Source organism: Glandiceps talaboti, chromosome 17 (assembly GCF_964340395.1).
Source record: "Glandiceps talaboti chromosome 17, keGlaTala1.1, whole genome shotgun sequence".
NCBI lineage: Eukaryota > Metazoa > Hemichordata > Enteropneusta > Spengelidae > Glandiceps > Glandiceps talaboti.
Genome location: NC_135565.1, coordinates 20,239,872 through 20,256,926, shown reverse-complemented (window position 1 = coordinate 20,256,926; position 17,055 = coordinate 20,239,872). Strand labels below are relative to the sequence as shown.

General features: G+C 35.7%; 1 protein-coding gene across 1 annotated transcript; it reads right to left on the bottom strand.

The window, feature by feature from the left end:
• Positions 1 to 407: 407 nt before the first annotated feature.
• LOC144448182 (VWFA and cache domain-containing protein 1-like) lies at positions 408 to 16,092 on the bottom strand. Its single transcript, XM_078138337.1, has 26 exons — positions 15,952 to 16,092; positions 15,465 to 15,527; positions 14,857 to 15,015; positions 14,136 to 14,347; positions 13,619 to 13,778; positions 12,897 to 13,041; positions 12,118 to 12,201; positions 11,554 to 11,703; positions 11,239 to 11,318; positions 9,695 to 9,830; positions 9,188 to 9,349; positions 8,701 to 8,827; positions 8,252 to 8,369; positions 7,722 to 7,803; positions 7,491 to 7,571; positions 7,046 to 7,188; positions 6,143 to 6,318; positions 5,335 to 5,436; positions 4,766 to 4,888; positions 4,329 to 4,524; positions 3,764 to 3,922; positions 3,227 to 3,327; positions 2,877 to 3,011; positions 2,549 to 2,655; positions 1,991 to 2,029; positions 408 to 1,078 (listed from the first exon to the last, which is right to left on the bottom strand). Exons 1-26 carry the CDS (start codon positions 16,090 to 16,092, stop codon positions 408 to 410), a joined length of 3,852 nt encoding a protein of 1,283 aa, XP_077994463.1.
• Positions 16,093 to 17,055: the final 963 nt, after the last annotated feature.

The window sequence follows — 17,055 nt, the reverse complement described above, 5'->3', positions numbered from 1 at the left end:
ATGTTATATCTTCTATATTAAGTCAGTTAGCATGTGTCACACAATGGGGCAATGACGTTGACAGTGGTGAAAGTCATGTGAGGACACAATAACACCATCCATTTATGTTTGAGCACCAATTGAATTTAGTAGTGTTGGCGGTAATTTCAAATTCAGCACACATGGTAAATTTTCTGCACTTCAACTGGGTCTTGAACAGCTGGCTATGAGTGTTTGTATGCATAATAACATTGACGATGGAAGCTTTATGCAAATTAGCTAATTGACAACGTCACTAACCCTATTATAAAGTGACATAGCGGACATACAATACCATTTACAAATGCAACATTTGTCTTCCTATTTACTGTACAAAACCTACAGTACTACATTTTTCATGATAAATAATGCCATGACTACAAATGTTCCTAGTCGGTGGAACCGCTTTGTAAAGGTTCAAGAACCGAATCGTCTGCCAGATCCCCACTCTCTTGACCATCTCCCCCATGACTGCTGTCGCTATCATCTGACGACGAACTTGACTCCCCTTCATTTTCACTTTGTCCGTGTACAGGTTCTTCCTGCGTATTTCCGGTTCCTGTTTGGTCATTATTGTCATGCGCATTAGTTGTTGTATTTTCATCCTCGTCCTGAGTATTTGCCCCGTTGTCGTCTGCTTCAGTATTTGTGTCGGTAGGGTCATCAGGGTGATCACTGTCTACATCTGTATCCGGAAAAGCCGTCGGTGCAGCCTGGGAAATCCCAGTATCGTATCTGATGTCGGAAGCGACATCATTCCTAGGAATGCTAAACATAACTACTGGATCTGGGGTCCTTGGCATGTTGATATATATAGGGTTAGATTGTAGTGGTGCAGAGGGAGGTGGAGGAGCTGATGGAGCAGCACTGTAGGATACATCTGTGTTAAGAGTACCAGTACCACGTTTCCTCTCAGCTCGTTTTTCTTTCAAAATAGGGAAAACTTTCTTCCCAACAATGACTAATATGGTGATAAATGCTATGGTAGCAAGTATTATTCCAATGATGGCTCCAGAAGAGAGACCTCCACCCGTTTGTTCATCATAACGTTTATCAGTAACTGAAAAATAAAATATCAAATAGATGGACTGTTAGTTTCAATAGTGTATGGTATAAACAGTCATCATACACGACACTTGATAAAAAAAGTCACCCGTCTGCAATACCGGTATTACAAATACACTGAAGATGCGTAATGGTTGTTTGTTTGTTATATGTTCACCCAGTGCAAATTGTATGCTCGCTTCACTAGCTGTAACTGGAACACTTGTTGAACTCTTTAGTATGATATACATGTGATAAATTATTGGTAATGAACGGTATTTGATTGTCTGTGGGTAAACATGTTTATGTACTTGTATGCATAATATGGTGTGATAAATCCAATTAAATTGATTTTTGGGTCTGCCTCCAAAGATCAGTGTCTCAATGCAATAATAATGTAACCCATTCCTGTACTACTTATGTATGGACGAACTCGACCTCTAACATGATTAGTGGCTGATTAATTAATTAATTAATTAAACAATTTTCAGTGAATATATTGTTGGTTGTCTGATGATAAAAAATAATAATATTCAAATTACACAGCTTTATGCAAGACTGAAGTATTTGTGATATCCGTATTATACTTACAATAACAACGCACCTTGGTCAAAGCCACAGCGTCTCTTGGTACGAATGAATTTGTAAACATACTTATTCATGTTGTTGTGCTTGTATGTTGATATATAAGTTATTATGGTCTAACTGCCAGAGCCTTAGCATTTGTCATTACAAATATATAGTTTCATGAATGAATTATACAGTTTTTTTAAAGGACACACAGTACCAAATCTACTATATCCATTCCGTTACAAACTGGCCACTTATTTCATAACGAGAAATGTTAGTGGTTGAACAGCATACATTTTAGGTAAAGAAATAGATGGTCATCCAATATATATATGGGAAATTGAGAGGTGTGACTTACCCGGCTGTGGCGCTATTGTAACTTCTTCAGGGATATACACTAGAAATAAAAAGACCAAATAATAAATGTTGTTTTACGAATATTTCAACTGTGTAAACAGCGTTGTTGTTAATTGTGTGTCAAGTGCAAATGGATTTACATGTGACATCATGACATGTATCATTTATATCAAATTCTTGATTGTGTTTAAATGTATATGGTGAAGCAATTTATAATTGGCCATCTTTCTTCATTATAAATTATACATTTCTAAATTTACCCCCTTTCATGCCAAGGGTTAAATGTTGGGTAAATTATATGTTAATTGAAACAGTCTATGACAGGTTAATGTTAAGTAGATATTCATGTTCCCATTCCAATTCGTATTCGTATTCGTATTCGTATTCGTATTCGTATTCGTATTCGTATTCGTATTCATATTCATATTCACATTTATATTCGCTTTCATATTCATGTTCATATATTTATATTTATATTTATATTCATATTCATATTCGCAGTCATATTCATATATTCACATTCATATTCATATTCACATTGATATTCATATATACTTACTGCAGGAATCTTGCCTAAATTCATTGATGTGTATACAATATGGATTCTCTATCTCACCATTCTTATCTGCATTACACCATGCACAGCTTACCACACCAAAGCAATCACTGAAAGACAGGTCAAAGAATTATATTTCAACGTTATTATTTCAGAATTTGGATATAGCACTGTTGTGAAATGGGAACATTCGAAATTCTGGCAATGTGCTCCAGTATAAAATATAAGCTTGTTGTTTGAGGTGGATATTTGTACTAATGTATTCGTTGAAAATCGAGTGAAAAGACAAGTGAGGGCACTATGTCTCGTCAAAAACGTCAGAAAATCTCACCTATAACTGTCTCTCTGTCGACATTCGGGATCAAAACAAGGTAACAAGACATTGGTCCGTTTCACTTTAGTCCTGACTTCAGAAACCATCGTTGTCATTGTCTGTACACTTGGGGGACACGGTGGAGGGTCAGCACTGAATTTAAAAAACAAACATTCACTGATGTATGTAGAAATGTTGTGTTTATGTCATGAAATATTTGCACGTTCTGAGTTCTGAGTAACACGGTAATTTCTGAACAATAAATGAAATACTACATGTTATTACGTATATATGCAGGTTAATCGTTATAAACGCTAACAACGCCAATCCTTAGTATATTATTTATATTCACTATAACAATTCCATACCTTGTCAATTTAAATTCTCCTCTACAGTAATCGTATTTCACATTCTTGGTGGATACACAGGGACATTCACAGTCCATTGCTGATGTTGTGATGCAAGAATCCTTAGAAACCAAACATATGAGTTCAAATTATTAATATTGTCTGTCTGTCTGTCTGTCTGTCTGTCTGTCTGTCTGTCTGTCTGTCTGTCTGTATGTATGTATGTATGTATGTATGTATGTCTTTCTGCCTTCCTGTCTGTCTATGTGTCTGTCTGTCTGTCTGTCTGTCTCCGTATGTATGTATGTATGTATGTATGTATGTATGTATGTATGTATGTATGTATGTATGTATGTATGTATGTATGTATGTGTATGTATGTATGTCTCTCTCTCTCTCTCTCTCTCTCTCTCTCTCTCTCTCTCTTTCTTTCTCTCGTGTCCATATACACAACAGTAACACATACAGTTGATTGGATATTGTTAATACGTACACTAATTGTGATACATGACACTCAGTCAATTCATTGTAGTTTATATCCTATGTCTGACACATTACCTTATTACACGGACATGGTGCTCTTGATTTACAATCTCCAGACTTTTCAATGATACCAAGAAATGCATTGGTGTTCGGTATAGTCATTAGTTGATATCGTCTACAGGGGTCCTTAGACTTGATATTGTTCACTACACCATTGGTATTATTGATATCAACCTGTGAGTGAATAACAAGATGATAGGCCAAACAAAGACAATTGTTTCTGGTCAGGACATTTTGTCTAAATTGGTGCGATTTTTTTAATTGTCAAACTTGTCACACTCAATCTACTATTTATGGCAGTTACTGTTCTTTTTATTTAGTACTTTACAGCAAGTTTGTATATGGAGCCAGGCAGATGTCATTTGCTTGTTCATGATTGGCTTTGCAGTTGTCTTCACTGAAGTAGGGGGGGGGGGGGTATTTTTGTGTTTCCCCTGGACAAACAAAAAATATACCCACGCTAGGGTACTTAAGTGATGCGCTGTGTAATTATCATCACTAATAAGCACAGTACATTAAGCAAGGTAAATTTGTGACCACAGCCAAGGAATATTGGTAGACCAAATTTAAAGAATTATACCTGGTAGAAATACGTGATCTGTATTTCTTGTAGATTTAGGCAGTTCTTCTTCACTAGAAACCCTTTATCTATCAAATCCTGGGCGATATCTGGTTCACGTCTGGTGATGTGAGATTCGTAGATGTCTGTTTTGTTGGTCTTTGGGAAGAAATCTCTGTGAACCACGAAGTAGCCACTGTTGTCTATTACAAAACATCTGAGAAGAAAATGAACACTGTTAATACTTTGGCTAAATTAATATAGTGTGCTATTTTTGATGACGTTGGTATACCTTTTTCTAGCCAATATGTATAAAATCATATATAAACGATGTAAAAAATGTCAGTTACACCTAATAGTATGCAAATAATAATAATAATATCGTCACCAAGAATTGTGATTTTACAATTTACGAACATTAAAATAAACACGTGATGAACACGTGACTACTTTCCTACCTGTATCTCTCATCAAAACATTCTGGGTAGGACAATGTTAAAAGTCGATAGAAATAACTAAGTGTGAAATCTAAGCCTGTCACTGCCACGACCTCGTCTGACGACGCGTGCATGGATAAGTTACTGGAAATTTAAAAAAGAAAATGAAACGTGTTGAAAATTAGGATCACACATGAAACCATAAAACATAATGTACATTGCGATACACGTCACATTGCTTCTTTATTTATTTATTTATTTATTTATTTATTTATTTATTTATTTTGTTAATGTATCTGTAGATAAAGTAGAGTTAGCGTAATAAAGTTAGATTCATATTATTTAGATTAATTGATTTATAGAATGGGACTGCTATCAATGTTGCAAGACAATGTAGACAGTGCTGAGTAGTTTTCAGTAACCATAGGGTCTATGTAGTAACCACCAAGTACATATATTTACATGAAAGAAAGTGGAAAATCCACGAAATGGCTGAAGCCCGCCCTCTTCCTTGTTGGCTGATGACTAACAGTAAACTATTTTGTATGATATGTGACATCGTCACGATAAATTTATTAAATTACACCTACCCTATAATTAATGTATGACTTAATGTTATAATATATTCTGATCCCATTGGATAGGGTGCTGATAGAGTAATTAAATCCTTGTTACTCTTGGCTCGGCTGTACCTAGGAGAATAAACAAAAAACAATTTCACAAATCATTACAACGTATAGCAATCCGAATCAATATTGCTCTTGATGTAAATTGTGATTTGGCAAGTTGAATAAATAATTAACCGATTACTGAGTTTCCTTTCATAACAATTGTTTACGCAAGGTTGTTTTCAATGATTAATATACAGAAATATAGAATTAACAAAATATTGAAGTAAGAACAATTAACGCAGACTTATCTCTTTAAAATCACAAAAAAACAACTTCATTGTATTCTCTGGAAACGAGTAATAGATTTCTCTAAGATGAGCTCATACACTAATTAATTAACAATAACAACGACGACGACGACGGTAACAATATGTTGACAATGACAACAACGACCCAAAATGACATGACATGATATGATTCACTGTCATATATACAGATCTGGAGATTAGCTCCCCACAATGAAAACAACAACGACGTCGCCAACAGCAAAGCCACAGCAGCAGCAGCAGCAGCAACAGCAACAACAACAACAACAACAACAACAACAACAACAACAACAACATATGTATACCTATATTTGTAACAAAGAGAATCCGCTTTTATAGTCTATCTGGTAAGCGAATAAATTCAGTAACAATTTGTTCTTAGGCTAAGAAACATGTATATGTATAAACAGAGTTGACCAATAGAGACAAGTGTACCATAATATATGGTTATAATAACTCACCAGGGTCTACGTGCTGGATCATAATGTTTGTTTAATACGAGTCCCGGATACTGTCTGAAGACGCCAGATTCAGTACCAATATACCTCAGAACGGTGTACGCCCCCACACCACTTTCATCGTTCAACCAAAGATCATCTACCTTTGCGGTTGCCACGACAATGTCACGTATACCATCCTGTAGAAAAAATAAGCACATACGATGCGGAGGATATATTGTTTATGTTTCCATGAATCAACGAGACAATAAAATATATAGTTACTTAAGAAAAGTTGAAACTGAAAATATAACTTTCTTGCCCTCATAGATTTTGACTGCCCAATTTGACATAGCAGAAATTTGACCTGATAGGAATTTGAATGCATTAGTTAACGACAGTAAAGAATCGTTTTACAAATTACATCACGTGATGTACTTTTTGTTGATAACGTAGCTATATGACACGAAATGTGTTACTCCATGCATTTTGACATTTTCACTTACTTTCCCATTTAGAATTCTTATCCAATACACATAACAAATGGTGTACTGACAGCAGTAAACAATCCAATTAGGAATGAAAATTTGCAAATATTTACTTCGAAATACTAAAGGAAGAATGACGATCCCATGGTAGACTAAAATACATCACCTGCAGCGTCGTTATCATCCAAACCACGTGACCAGGGATGAGAAGAGCGCCCACAACGGCTTATTTTTCAGTCTAATACCATGCCATGCCTGTCATATAACTTCTGCTCGATAGTTGTGTCAAACACTAAATTAAATGCAGTCAGTAATTTCGACAAATAACAAACACAGATTAGTGATATCTACAGCTAGTCTGTATAGTTGTCATATCCTATTTGACCTTGGCCATGAATTGTTAGAAATACAGCTTTTATATAGTTCATAAAAAACGTACCAAAAAATACTGGTTGACCTGTAAGCCCGTGACGTCATTCATGTAACTAGTGTAAGCATGGACAGCAAACTCATGTTCCTCCATCTCTAAATACTGTACTGGATCTAGGAACGCTTCCGGTCCAAACTTGACCACGGACTGCTCTAAAAATAGACATAATGCACACAAATTATAGAATCGTGAGTTTTTGTATCGCATATACATGTGTTGAAACTCTGCACTGCACTACACTACACTACAATGTGCCTCTTTGTCTGTCTGTCTCTGTCTGTCAGTCTCACCCCCCTCTCTCTCTCTCTCTCTCTCTCTCTCTCTCTCTCTCTCTCTCTCTCTCTCTCTCTCTCTCTCTCTCCCTCTCTCTCCCTTTTTTCTGTACGTGCGACACCAACGATCGTCAGATATAAAAGTATGTAGTAACAAAGTAACAACAAGGATAGCAGTTTACCTGTTGTTGCTTGTCTCTGGAAATGTTGGCAAAGTGACCCTGGAGGTACCAGATCAATACGATGATACAAGAAATCATTCCCTAAAGAGTAAAAGACAAATGTATAAATAAATTAACAGTAATATAATTTTATATTATAAGCATAAATGAAACGAACGGAAATGGTATAATTATGTTAGTAAGAAGTCTTGGAATGCTATAAGACACCTCTAGAAATTACAAGTTAGTTACCTGATGGGGCTTGGTACTTCAAATCAATATGGTCGTCTCCTTCTGCTATTGCTATGGCAACAACAAACGGTGAATCGGTTATCTACAAATGAAAGTACATGTACAGTGTAATAATGTACTTGCGAGTCAGTGGGTGGTATGTGGGCTATTTAATGAGTGAGTGAGTGAGTGAGTGAGTGTGTGTGTGTGTGTGTGTGAGTGAGTGATAGGGAGTTAGTGAGTGTGAGTGAGTGAGTGAGTGAGTGAGTGATAGGGAGTTAGTGAGTGAGTGTGAGTGAGTGAGTGAGTGTGTGTGTGTGTGTGTGTGTGTGTGTGTGTGTGTGTGTGTGTGTGTTGTACTTCTCCTGTAGACGAGAAAGAATAAAATAAAATTCTTGGGAAAAGAACACCATGACCAACATGGAAATGCTTGTTGTCTCCAAGGCAACTGTATGCGTTGTACATGGTTGAAGGTCAACTAATTCATTCGATTTAGGAAGATAATAAAATCTAAATTTCAAAGTCAAGTTAGAGCTACTATCGTTGCTTACTTTTGTCCAGTACACTGTAGTTGGTACTTCTATAACTTTCACGCCTTCATGTTCTGAGTCTCCACGTGGTAGATATCGTTTAGATGGGTACGATACACTGCCTTCCTTTGCACTCGACCTGAAGTATGAAATTGGACGAAGTGGCTACATATAATTGCGATTTTGCTATAATTAACGGAAATGTATGTTTTGCAATACTGTATATCTTGCCATCTCCGATCCGATAAACTTCTTCTAAGTTTGGTCCGCAACTACTTCCAGTAGGCAAGTCTAAGTGCATTAACCGTCACGTAAAATGGTTCGTGACGAAAGACGTACAAACCTATTATTTTCGATTCTTTATTTTTCTTTTGCTTTGAGGTCTGTTTTACTGGTAAGATGTAGAGTACATTCTGTGATCAGCTTTCCATTGACAAATTTCATATTTAAAGTGATATAGACCTACTTACATGGCTGCTCTGTTGAATACATATTGTTCAAATTCATTTTCCCTTTCTAATGACGTAATGTGTATGAACACATTGTTGGTATCGGTGACAGTTGGTATTGGTAGCAATGGATGCATTAAAGTTCGTCCTGAGAAATAAAAACCAACACAGTATAACTTTTAAGTTGAGACTCCACTAATGAAATTGTATTTCTAGTTTCTGTTATTGGTAACTGTTGTAGTAAGGTTATACTTATTTGTCAAGCCCGCTCTTCCACATCCCTCCCCCCCCCCTCCGTAAGAAAGTTATGTGAACAAAATATTCATCTGGCAACCACAGGGAAATTCAAGTCAATTTCAACAGATGTCATTTTAACAAATGCGATTGATTAACCCTGATAATTAAAATTTTGGAAATTAAACATCTTGATCAATCAACATTGTATGACAAATACACTCATCTTGGTGTAGTTTAAAGTCCTGTCACGCATCTTTAAACATGTACTTACCTACTGCTTTCGTCTGACTGTCAAAAACAAATGGATAACTCAGCTGACTATCGCCATAATACGTCACATCTGACGTCAGATCCGTTAATGTTAAGTCAACCCCTACCACACCTTTTAGTTCACCGTTATGTCTGACAGGCAAAGCAACGGTGGTCACCAAACCTAGTCATATGAAATAGTTAGAATTCGGGTGAATTTGTTATTCTACTACAGGTTTGTCTGTGTGTGTGTGTGTGTGTGTGTGTGTGTCTGTCTGTCTGTCTGTCTGTCTGTCTGTTTGTTTGTCTGTCTGTCTGTTTGTCTGTTTGTTTGTCTGTCTGTCCTGTACAACTCAGTATGTTAGTATTCGATTATCAGCCAAGTGTAACTTTCAGTTGTGGAATTACGTAATAGAAAACTTTGTATTCAAGTTACAATGACAATATCTTTAAAAACCATAACGTTCATAAAACATTACAGAATTGGTTATGGCGCCACCAACGGCCACAACTACTAATAAACACTCACCGATACCGGACGCCGCTTGATACGGTACAGAGAAGATAGGTTGTCCAGAATGACTTTCATCAGAAAAATAGTCGTAGTAGGACGCCATCAACGATCTCAAATTGTTAGGATCGGATACATGCACGTATTGACCAGGCTAAAATGGAATTAATGAGTTTGTAGAGTGAAATTCGGCGCTTTTTGTATATTAAGCTATAAATATATAGAAAGGGCGCTGTAGAAATAATATTAAATGTTAAACTGTACATGTGTACTGCCGTGCAGAAATCTGTAATATAAGAAACGTTAACAAATCAAAATGACTTTATCTACCTTCATAGATTTTCATTATATCAACGGATTTTTATGTTTGCATATCTAATAAACAAAAAAAATACACGCAGCAATATTTGTTACCATTCAAGGCAAATACCACTGTTTAGATGCTTCTCGAATGATATGAATATTGCGTTCTCTACGGTACTTGGTTTGTAATTGTTCTACCAATGGTCTCGTCTATAGTTACTTTCGTGTATCTTTACTGGGAAAAATCGCCACACTGTCTTATTTAGTCTATGGTTTATAAAATTTACAATTTGGGTTATAACATTTGTGTGATTAACGTATTTATACAAGTTTAATAGACTGTTTAGTTATGTCAATTATCTAACATTCTACACTGAAATTACTATTAAATAATCTTAATGGTGTATTTGATAACTGGGGCCTTGCATTGGAATCAATGATTGACTGATAGACAATGACAAGGTATATGGTGACCTAGCTGATAACGAGTAAAGGTTAACAAAAGGTCAATATGAGGTCATACGCAGTCATATTAGCATACATCATCACGTCATTATTATCTTCCTTGTCTGATCACGTGTTTCTTTGGCATGACCTACAAGGTATATCTAAGGGCAGTTCTTTTTATATTTTATGTTTCTCAGTGTGGCACCTGAATAATGTTCGGTCGGTTAGACTTAAAAAGAAAAAAAAGTGAAAGAAAAAGAAAAGAAAAAGTAAGAGTGTGTGTATGTATGTTGATGCTTTCCTCAAATTCATAATTATGCTTTTAGTAGTCTCGATATATACCTTAATAATAACATTAAAGTCAGAAGCAAACTATGAATCATTTGTCTCAATAAAAGTTCCATATTTAAGGGATAAATGGAAACTGGTTGCGTCGCTATATTATCAGTAGTAACATGTTTGCAGATCTGATCGTAGAGGGCTTCAATCCCCCCTCCCCCCGCCAGTTTGAGGGATAAAAGAAATATAGGGTCGTCGGGTCATAAGAAACATTTTAAATATAAGGCCACCTAAACAGCGTACGTGACACTAGACTAGCATGCGGTATTGTGGTCGATTCACGAAGTGGTCATCGTGGTGTGTACACACGGTCACACACTTATCTCACATCTAATCTCCCTACTTAACGAGAATTCACTCTAAATGTCAGGGACTAATTTACAGAGGTTATATACGCTTCAACTTTTACACACTTATTGGTGTTATATGTTTGTTAAGTGTCACAACACCAGGATGTACTATCTTTAACACACCTTTACATTATCGTCAGGTGGGACGCCATATTTACTTCCATCTTGGTTGGCAATATCTTGTAGAAAATCAAGACCAACATCTGAAGAAAGAAATTATAAATAACTTGTATCGATCTGTAATTAGACAAGGGTTAGGATGAAGTGAAAGATTGTAACATGTTGATACATTGTAACATTTTGATTCATTTTGATAAATTGTTACCATATTTTAAACAGGATTAGTTTTTGCGTCGATGTATCAAATACAGCCAGCTCAGTGAACGGTAATACGAAACAAGCTATACTCATTATGACGTAATAAATCCGATATCTTACCATCACCTAGTCCGTACGTCATTATAATAACTTCATTTTCCATTTCTCTATTTCGGTCTTGTATAGTTTCCATTATCATCTTTTTACGATCGTAGTCAGACGCCGCAGCGTCAGTCGGTTCACCATCGGTCAAAAATAGTATTACCTGATCTGGTAATTTTAGAAAGAAAGAAATATCACCCGTAAAGAAATTAAAGTTATGTTACTTTCAATTTTGGCAATCTTGTCGGTGTTGTTAAAAGTTTTACTAGACTTGGTTTATCTTTGTTTATTATTGCTGAAACATGAATCACACGATACTTCAAGCATACAATATGTTATACTCATTGTAAGTTTATATCAAGGTCTGGTCTGAAGTTTCTTTAAAATCTGAGAATAAAACTATTGTTGATCCAGAATTTGGAGTTGCATGCAGATATCTTTCAAGCTCTTTGAAATATTCCGTATTTATAACATCGTCGTGTGTTGATCAACAATCTGCAGGCACGCTTCAATTAGTCAGGTAATTTGGCGGCAAACCAAACAATCTGCAAGTATAGACCATACAAACAGATAAATACTAACCTATGTCGGGTTCAGTACTTAAAGGTCGGGAGTGCATCAAAAGGTCAAAGGCCGCATTGAACGCCTTGTCATAATGGGTACTACCTGTAACATTAATAAATATATGTATCAACATATTTTTAATGATGATAAAATTAAGATTTCGACAGTCATCTTCAAAACTACACCGTATACTTTGTTGATTTTAACACTTTTTCAGAGATTGTCTACAAATTTTGCCAGCATATATTGTACTTGGAGCCTTCTTTACTGACTTGATATCGTGATTGTGCACTAGTACTATTAGTGACCAATGGGTCAATGCGTCTCAAAATACTACACAATGATATACCCTGTTACATAGCTGTCAATTACAAATTGCAGTATATCGACTTGAAGTCTATCGTCATAAAACCCATGTGACGTGATCATAAACAGCGCCCTCTGTCGTGAGTGAACAAGATTGACGTTTGCAGTTGAAAGCTCTTAACTTATCAAAAGTATGCTGTCTAGATCTGTATTGGTCAAAATTATAGAACTCGTCAGGAAAAAAAAACACTTCACGGAAACTATACGGAATGTCCCACGCGCATGTCCTATCGTTGTAAGGGAGCCTTCAGTAATTAAAGGAACGAACGATCTTCATCTCTTTTAGCACGACCTCAGACCACTATAGAGAATCTATATAGTGGTCAGAGGCACGATGTAACTTGAATTGAGGGTCACATTTTACACATCAGACCCGGCCTGATTTCCTCCACCCCTTGTAATTAATGAAGGGTTCCTAGTACCATTCTTACCGTATTCCTGGATAGAGTTGATAAAACTAGACAAGTATTTGATATTAACTGAATTAGCTGCAGCTAGCTCCTTGGCATAACAATTACTGGTTGTTGACGTACCAGGGGGAACGACTATCGCATCGGAAAACATAACTATACCGACCTTGTAGAAACGAAAATAGTAAACACCAATGTAAATTAACTAACTATTCATATTTGCGTGTTACTAGCTGGTCCATCGTTAGAGATTTTCTGCTAAATCATCCGGTCAATAACATTTATTCTGATGGTGTGAAAGTATTTTCTAAAGTATGAAGTTTCCGTGAATCGAACCTATCCCATACAAAAAGGACAACAAACAACATTAACCGTCCCCACTTTTACTCGAAAAAATTACAAAAGGATGCAGACGTTGGCCGAAGAGTCAGTGCAAAGGTACCGTTAGTGACTTTGATAATGATAACTCGTTGCATCCTTAAATTGCTCATAACGACATCTTGCTTGAGATGATGGAGTATTGTGCGACAGAGTTTATACAATCATCGTCGTTGGAGTTGATTTCCGCTGATAACAGATAACGATACTTTCTGAATTACTTTTCCTACGTCAACTAGGGACGTTTTGGACCATTAAAACTTGAGTTTATTGAATAGAATGTCAACAAGCGCATAAATAAATAAATAAATAAATAAGTAAATAAATAAATAAATAAATAAAATATAAATAAATTGCGGCCTTACTTTGTCACTTGGATTCATTGTTCCAAGTACTGATGTTGCAGCATCTTTTGCAATATGCATCAATGTTCTACCCTCATAGTCTTCATCCATTGACCCACTTCTATCTATCACTATGACAACGTTCTTAGGGTCAGGAGTAGCAGTCTCCACGTACCAGGGTCTGTGAGATATGACATATTTAGACAAATCAATTAATAATGTATATGGGGATCAAGTGTGATAGCACTGTGTATATTTGGTAGACGCAGCGAAGAGATCAGCTGTGAATTATAACGAGCGACACCTTTTAAAGTGTGTTTATTACTGGCAGTGTGTCTTTCTAAACTATCTAGTTGAACACTATTATCAGAAAAGAGAAATTGACTTTTAACTGGAATCATTTTCGCGGGAAAAATATAAAGGAGATACATGGGCAAAAAGTATTTCATTAACAAAAATGTTTTATAAAACATCACTGAATTGGGATAAATATCCAAATGAAAATATAAGATTTCAGATTGTGATGGAAGGCATATACCTGAATCTGTTGTCATAGGAATCACATGAATGCATAGCGTGAGCTGGATACACGGTAAATACACCCTCTTCGCTACCGAAATATTGCCATTTTAAACTTGGATTCTGTTGAAAATTCGTCTTCATGACGTCCAATACTGGCTCAGATAGCTTTTTCACCTCTTTCTCTCCGACTGAGGGCGATATTCTCTCACATGCATCGTCTACGTCAATCTGATATTGTGTTAAGGAAAAGACAAAATAATCAATCAATCAATCAACCAGTCAGTCGGTCAGTCAGTCAGTCAGTCAGTCAGTCAGTCAATCAATCAATCAATCAATCAATCAATCAACCAGTCAGTCGGTCGGTCGGTCAATCAATCAGTCAGTCAGTCACTCAACCAGTCACTCACTCACTCACTCACTCAATCAATCAATCAATCAATCAATCAATCAATCAATCAATCAATCAATCAATCAATCAATCAATCAATCAATCAATCAATCAATCAATCAATCAATCAATCAATCTATGAATGAATTGATAATGCTGTTAGTCATATTTATCTTTAAACAGCCGTCAGTTAATTTGAAAATAAATCAATGATTCCATATTTACCCCTCTACATTTAATTGAGGAGTTCCTTTCCCGTGATTTTACACGGTATTCTTTTGAGCCTATTTTTATCATATTGGATACACGAGACGAAAATTGTCCACCCAGGTTCCATGCATTGACTTACCTCGATACCAAATCTGGAGTCATATTCCAAACCGGTCACCGAACAGCATTCTGGGAACGTTCCCTCAATGTCCGATGCATAGGAGTCTTGTACACTAGTTTGTAGATTTTTCAATGCATCTAATCTTGCCTTGAATTTAGCACTTAATTCTGTAGACAACTGAACAAAGACAACCACCATACTATATAATTAATTACAAAACGAAAATATTAACAAAATTGCTATTGAAAATGAAAAAAATCGCGGATAGGTATGTGATGTTGTTCACGGATTCACTTGCCAATGCTCTCTGTCTTGATAACGTCGTTCACCAGAACATAGTCTTGGCTCTCTGGTAGTCATGACAATGTCTTTTACCAAAACAGAAACGTGGTTATATCGGGCAGACTAAAAGATGTCAATCGGGGCAGTATGTCGAGTTTGATAGCCAAGGGTGCATATGATATTGACCATCAATTGCATTAAATTAGTGTGTGTGACATTATACATATTCCTGACATACATATTTAAAAAAAAACAAACTATGTTACTAGTTTCAAATGATATTCGCTCAATCCGTAATATTTGTGCTGTGTATTTGAACAGAAAACAAAACAGAACAGACTTACCCTGTTAATCATTGTAGTCCCATCGATAGGTCTTGATGCAAAATCCAATCTGTCAAAGTGTTTCTATAAAGTTGAAAATCAGAGACTTATAAGATTTCACTTAAAATATGTATAAACTTAACGACATTCGAATAAGTCGAACAAAGTTTCAGTTGCTGAAATTGTCCAAGACTTTGACCAAGTAGGAAGGAGCAAAATAAAAGAATCCAAACAATACCATTTTTACCCAAAAACAGCCACAAAAATTTAAACGAACAGAACTAACAACAAACATACAAAACGAGAGAAAAGACACATTAAAGCTTGCTTGGAAATCAAAACAAATCATCGTTACGATACATTCGTCACAATATGTCACTAAAACTCAATTGTTTATGATAAACATCCACTCAAACTAAACACAATAATATCTTAGTATTCAAAAAACTTGTTATAACTTGTCTTTGAGTACGCATGCTCAGTAAAATAATATAACATATATACAAACCTGCATTTCACTGACACCAAGGCCCTCATTGGCTAGATTGTCAAGTTTGTCTGCAAAAATATTTACATCCAAGATGGCGGACTCAGAGAGAATGAATAATGACAGCCATGTTGTTGTAATAATGATATTTTGAACCACCATCTTTGCTGACGACAGACTGATTGAATTCCTGAGGATTTCAAGCAAAATGAGAATATAATTGAGTCAGATGAGTGTATAAATTTGATTTTATAAACACTTTTCTCAGACAGTTTAACGTTCATCGCAGCTGACCACTGTTCTATCTAGCACCATGGTGTGAATATGAAAATATAAAACATAACAAATAAAACACAGAAACTCTTAGATGTAATGACGTCAGCGGTCCGGACCCACAATGGCTGATCTGCCAGTCTAAGAAATTCTTTTAATTTGGAGAAATACAAAAAAAATTTATAAATATTTGTGTAATCATCATTCCACATAATAGTAGGATGTAAATTTAATAATGTTTGTCGGGACATTAATTTTCGTCTTTGTACTATCTGATCTCTGAGTCCCTCAATTTATCCCTTTATTCATCTACTTAATCAATTTATTCATTTATTCATTTATTCATTCATTCAACTATTTTCTATCTTTCCCCTTTGGCATTGCAGAAACGCAAAGTGTGCTGTCGTCAAGGTAACTGATGGTGTGGTCATGTGATATCGTAAACACTTAACAATCGCGTTATTTATTAGCTATATACTAGTAATTTGTTGAAGCTTTCATTCATACTAATCACAAAAGTCGTTAGAGATTGAGAATAACACATCCCGAAATCCACAATGGTCATAATTACAAAGACATTTTATATTCACTCTATGCTGTGATCTACACTAAGTAACTCGTTGATGAACTGACTCTTAGCGACAAAGGTGTATGCACACATAATGACCCTCCACCAACGTTGGTTGATGGTCTATGATGCACATCATCACCAATAATAACAAATTAATTACAATCTATCCTACTGGACTTGCTGTTGTTTTGAATGTTTTGAACAGTTTCAACATCAAGTCCAGAAAGATAGTTTGTAGTTACTTCGTTATTAACTTCATACCTTTATGATTGAGAACATTC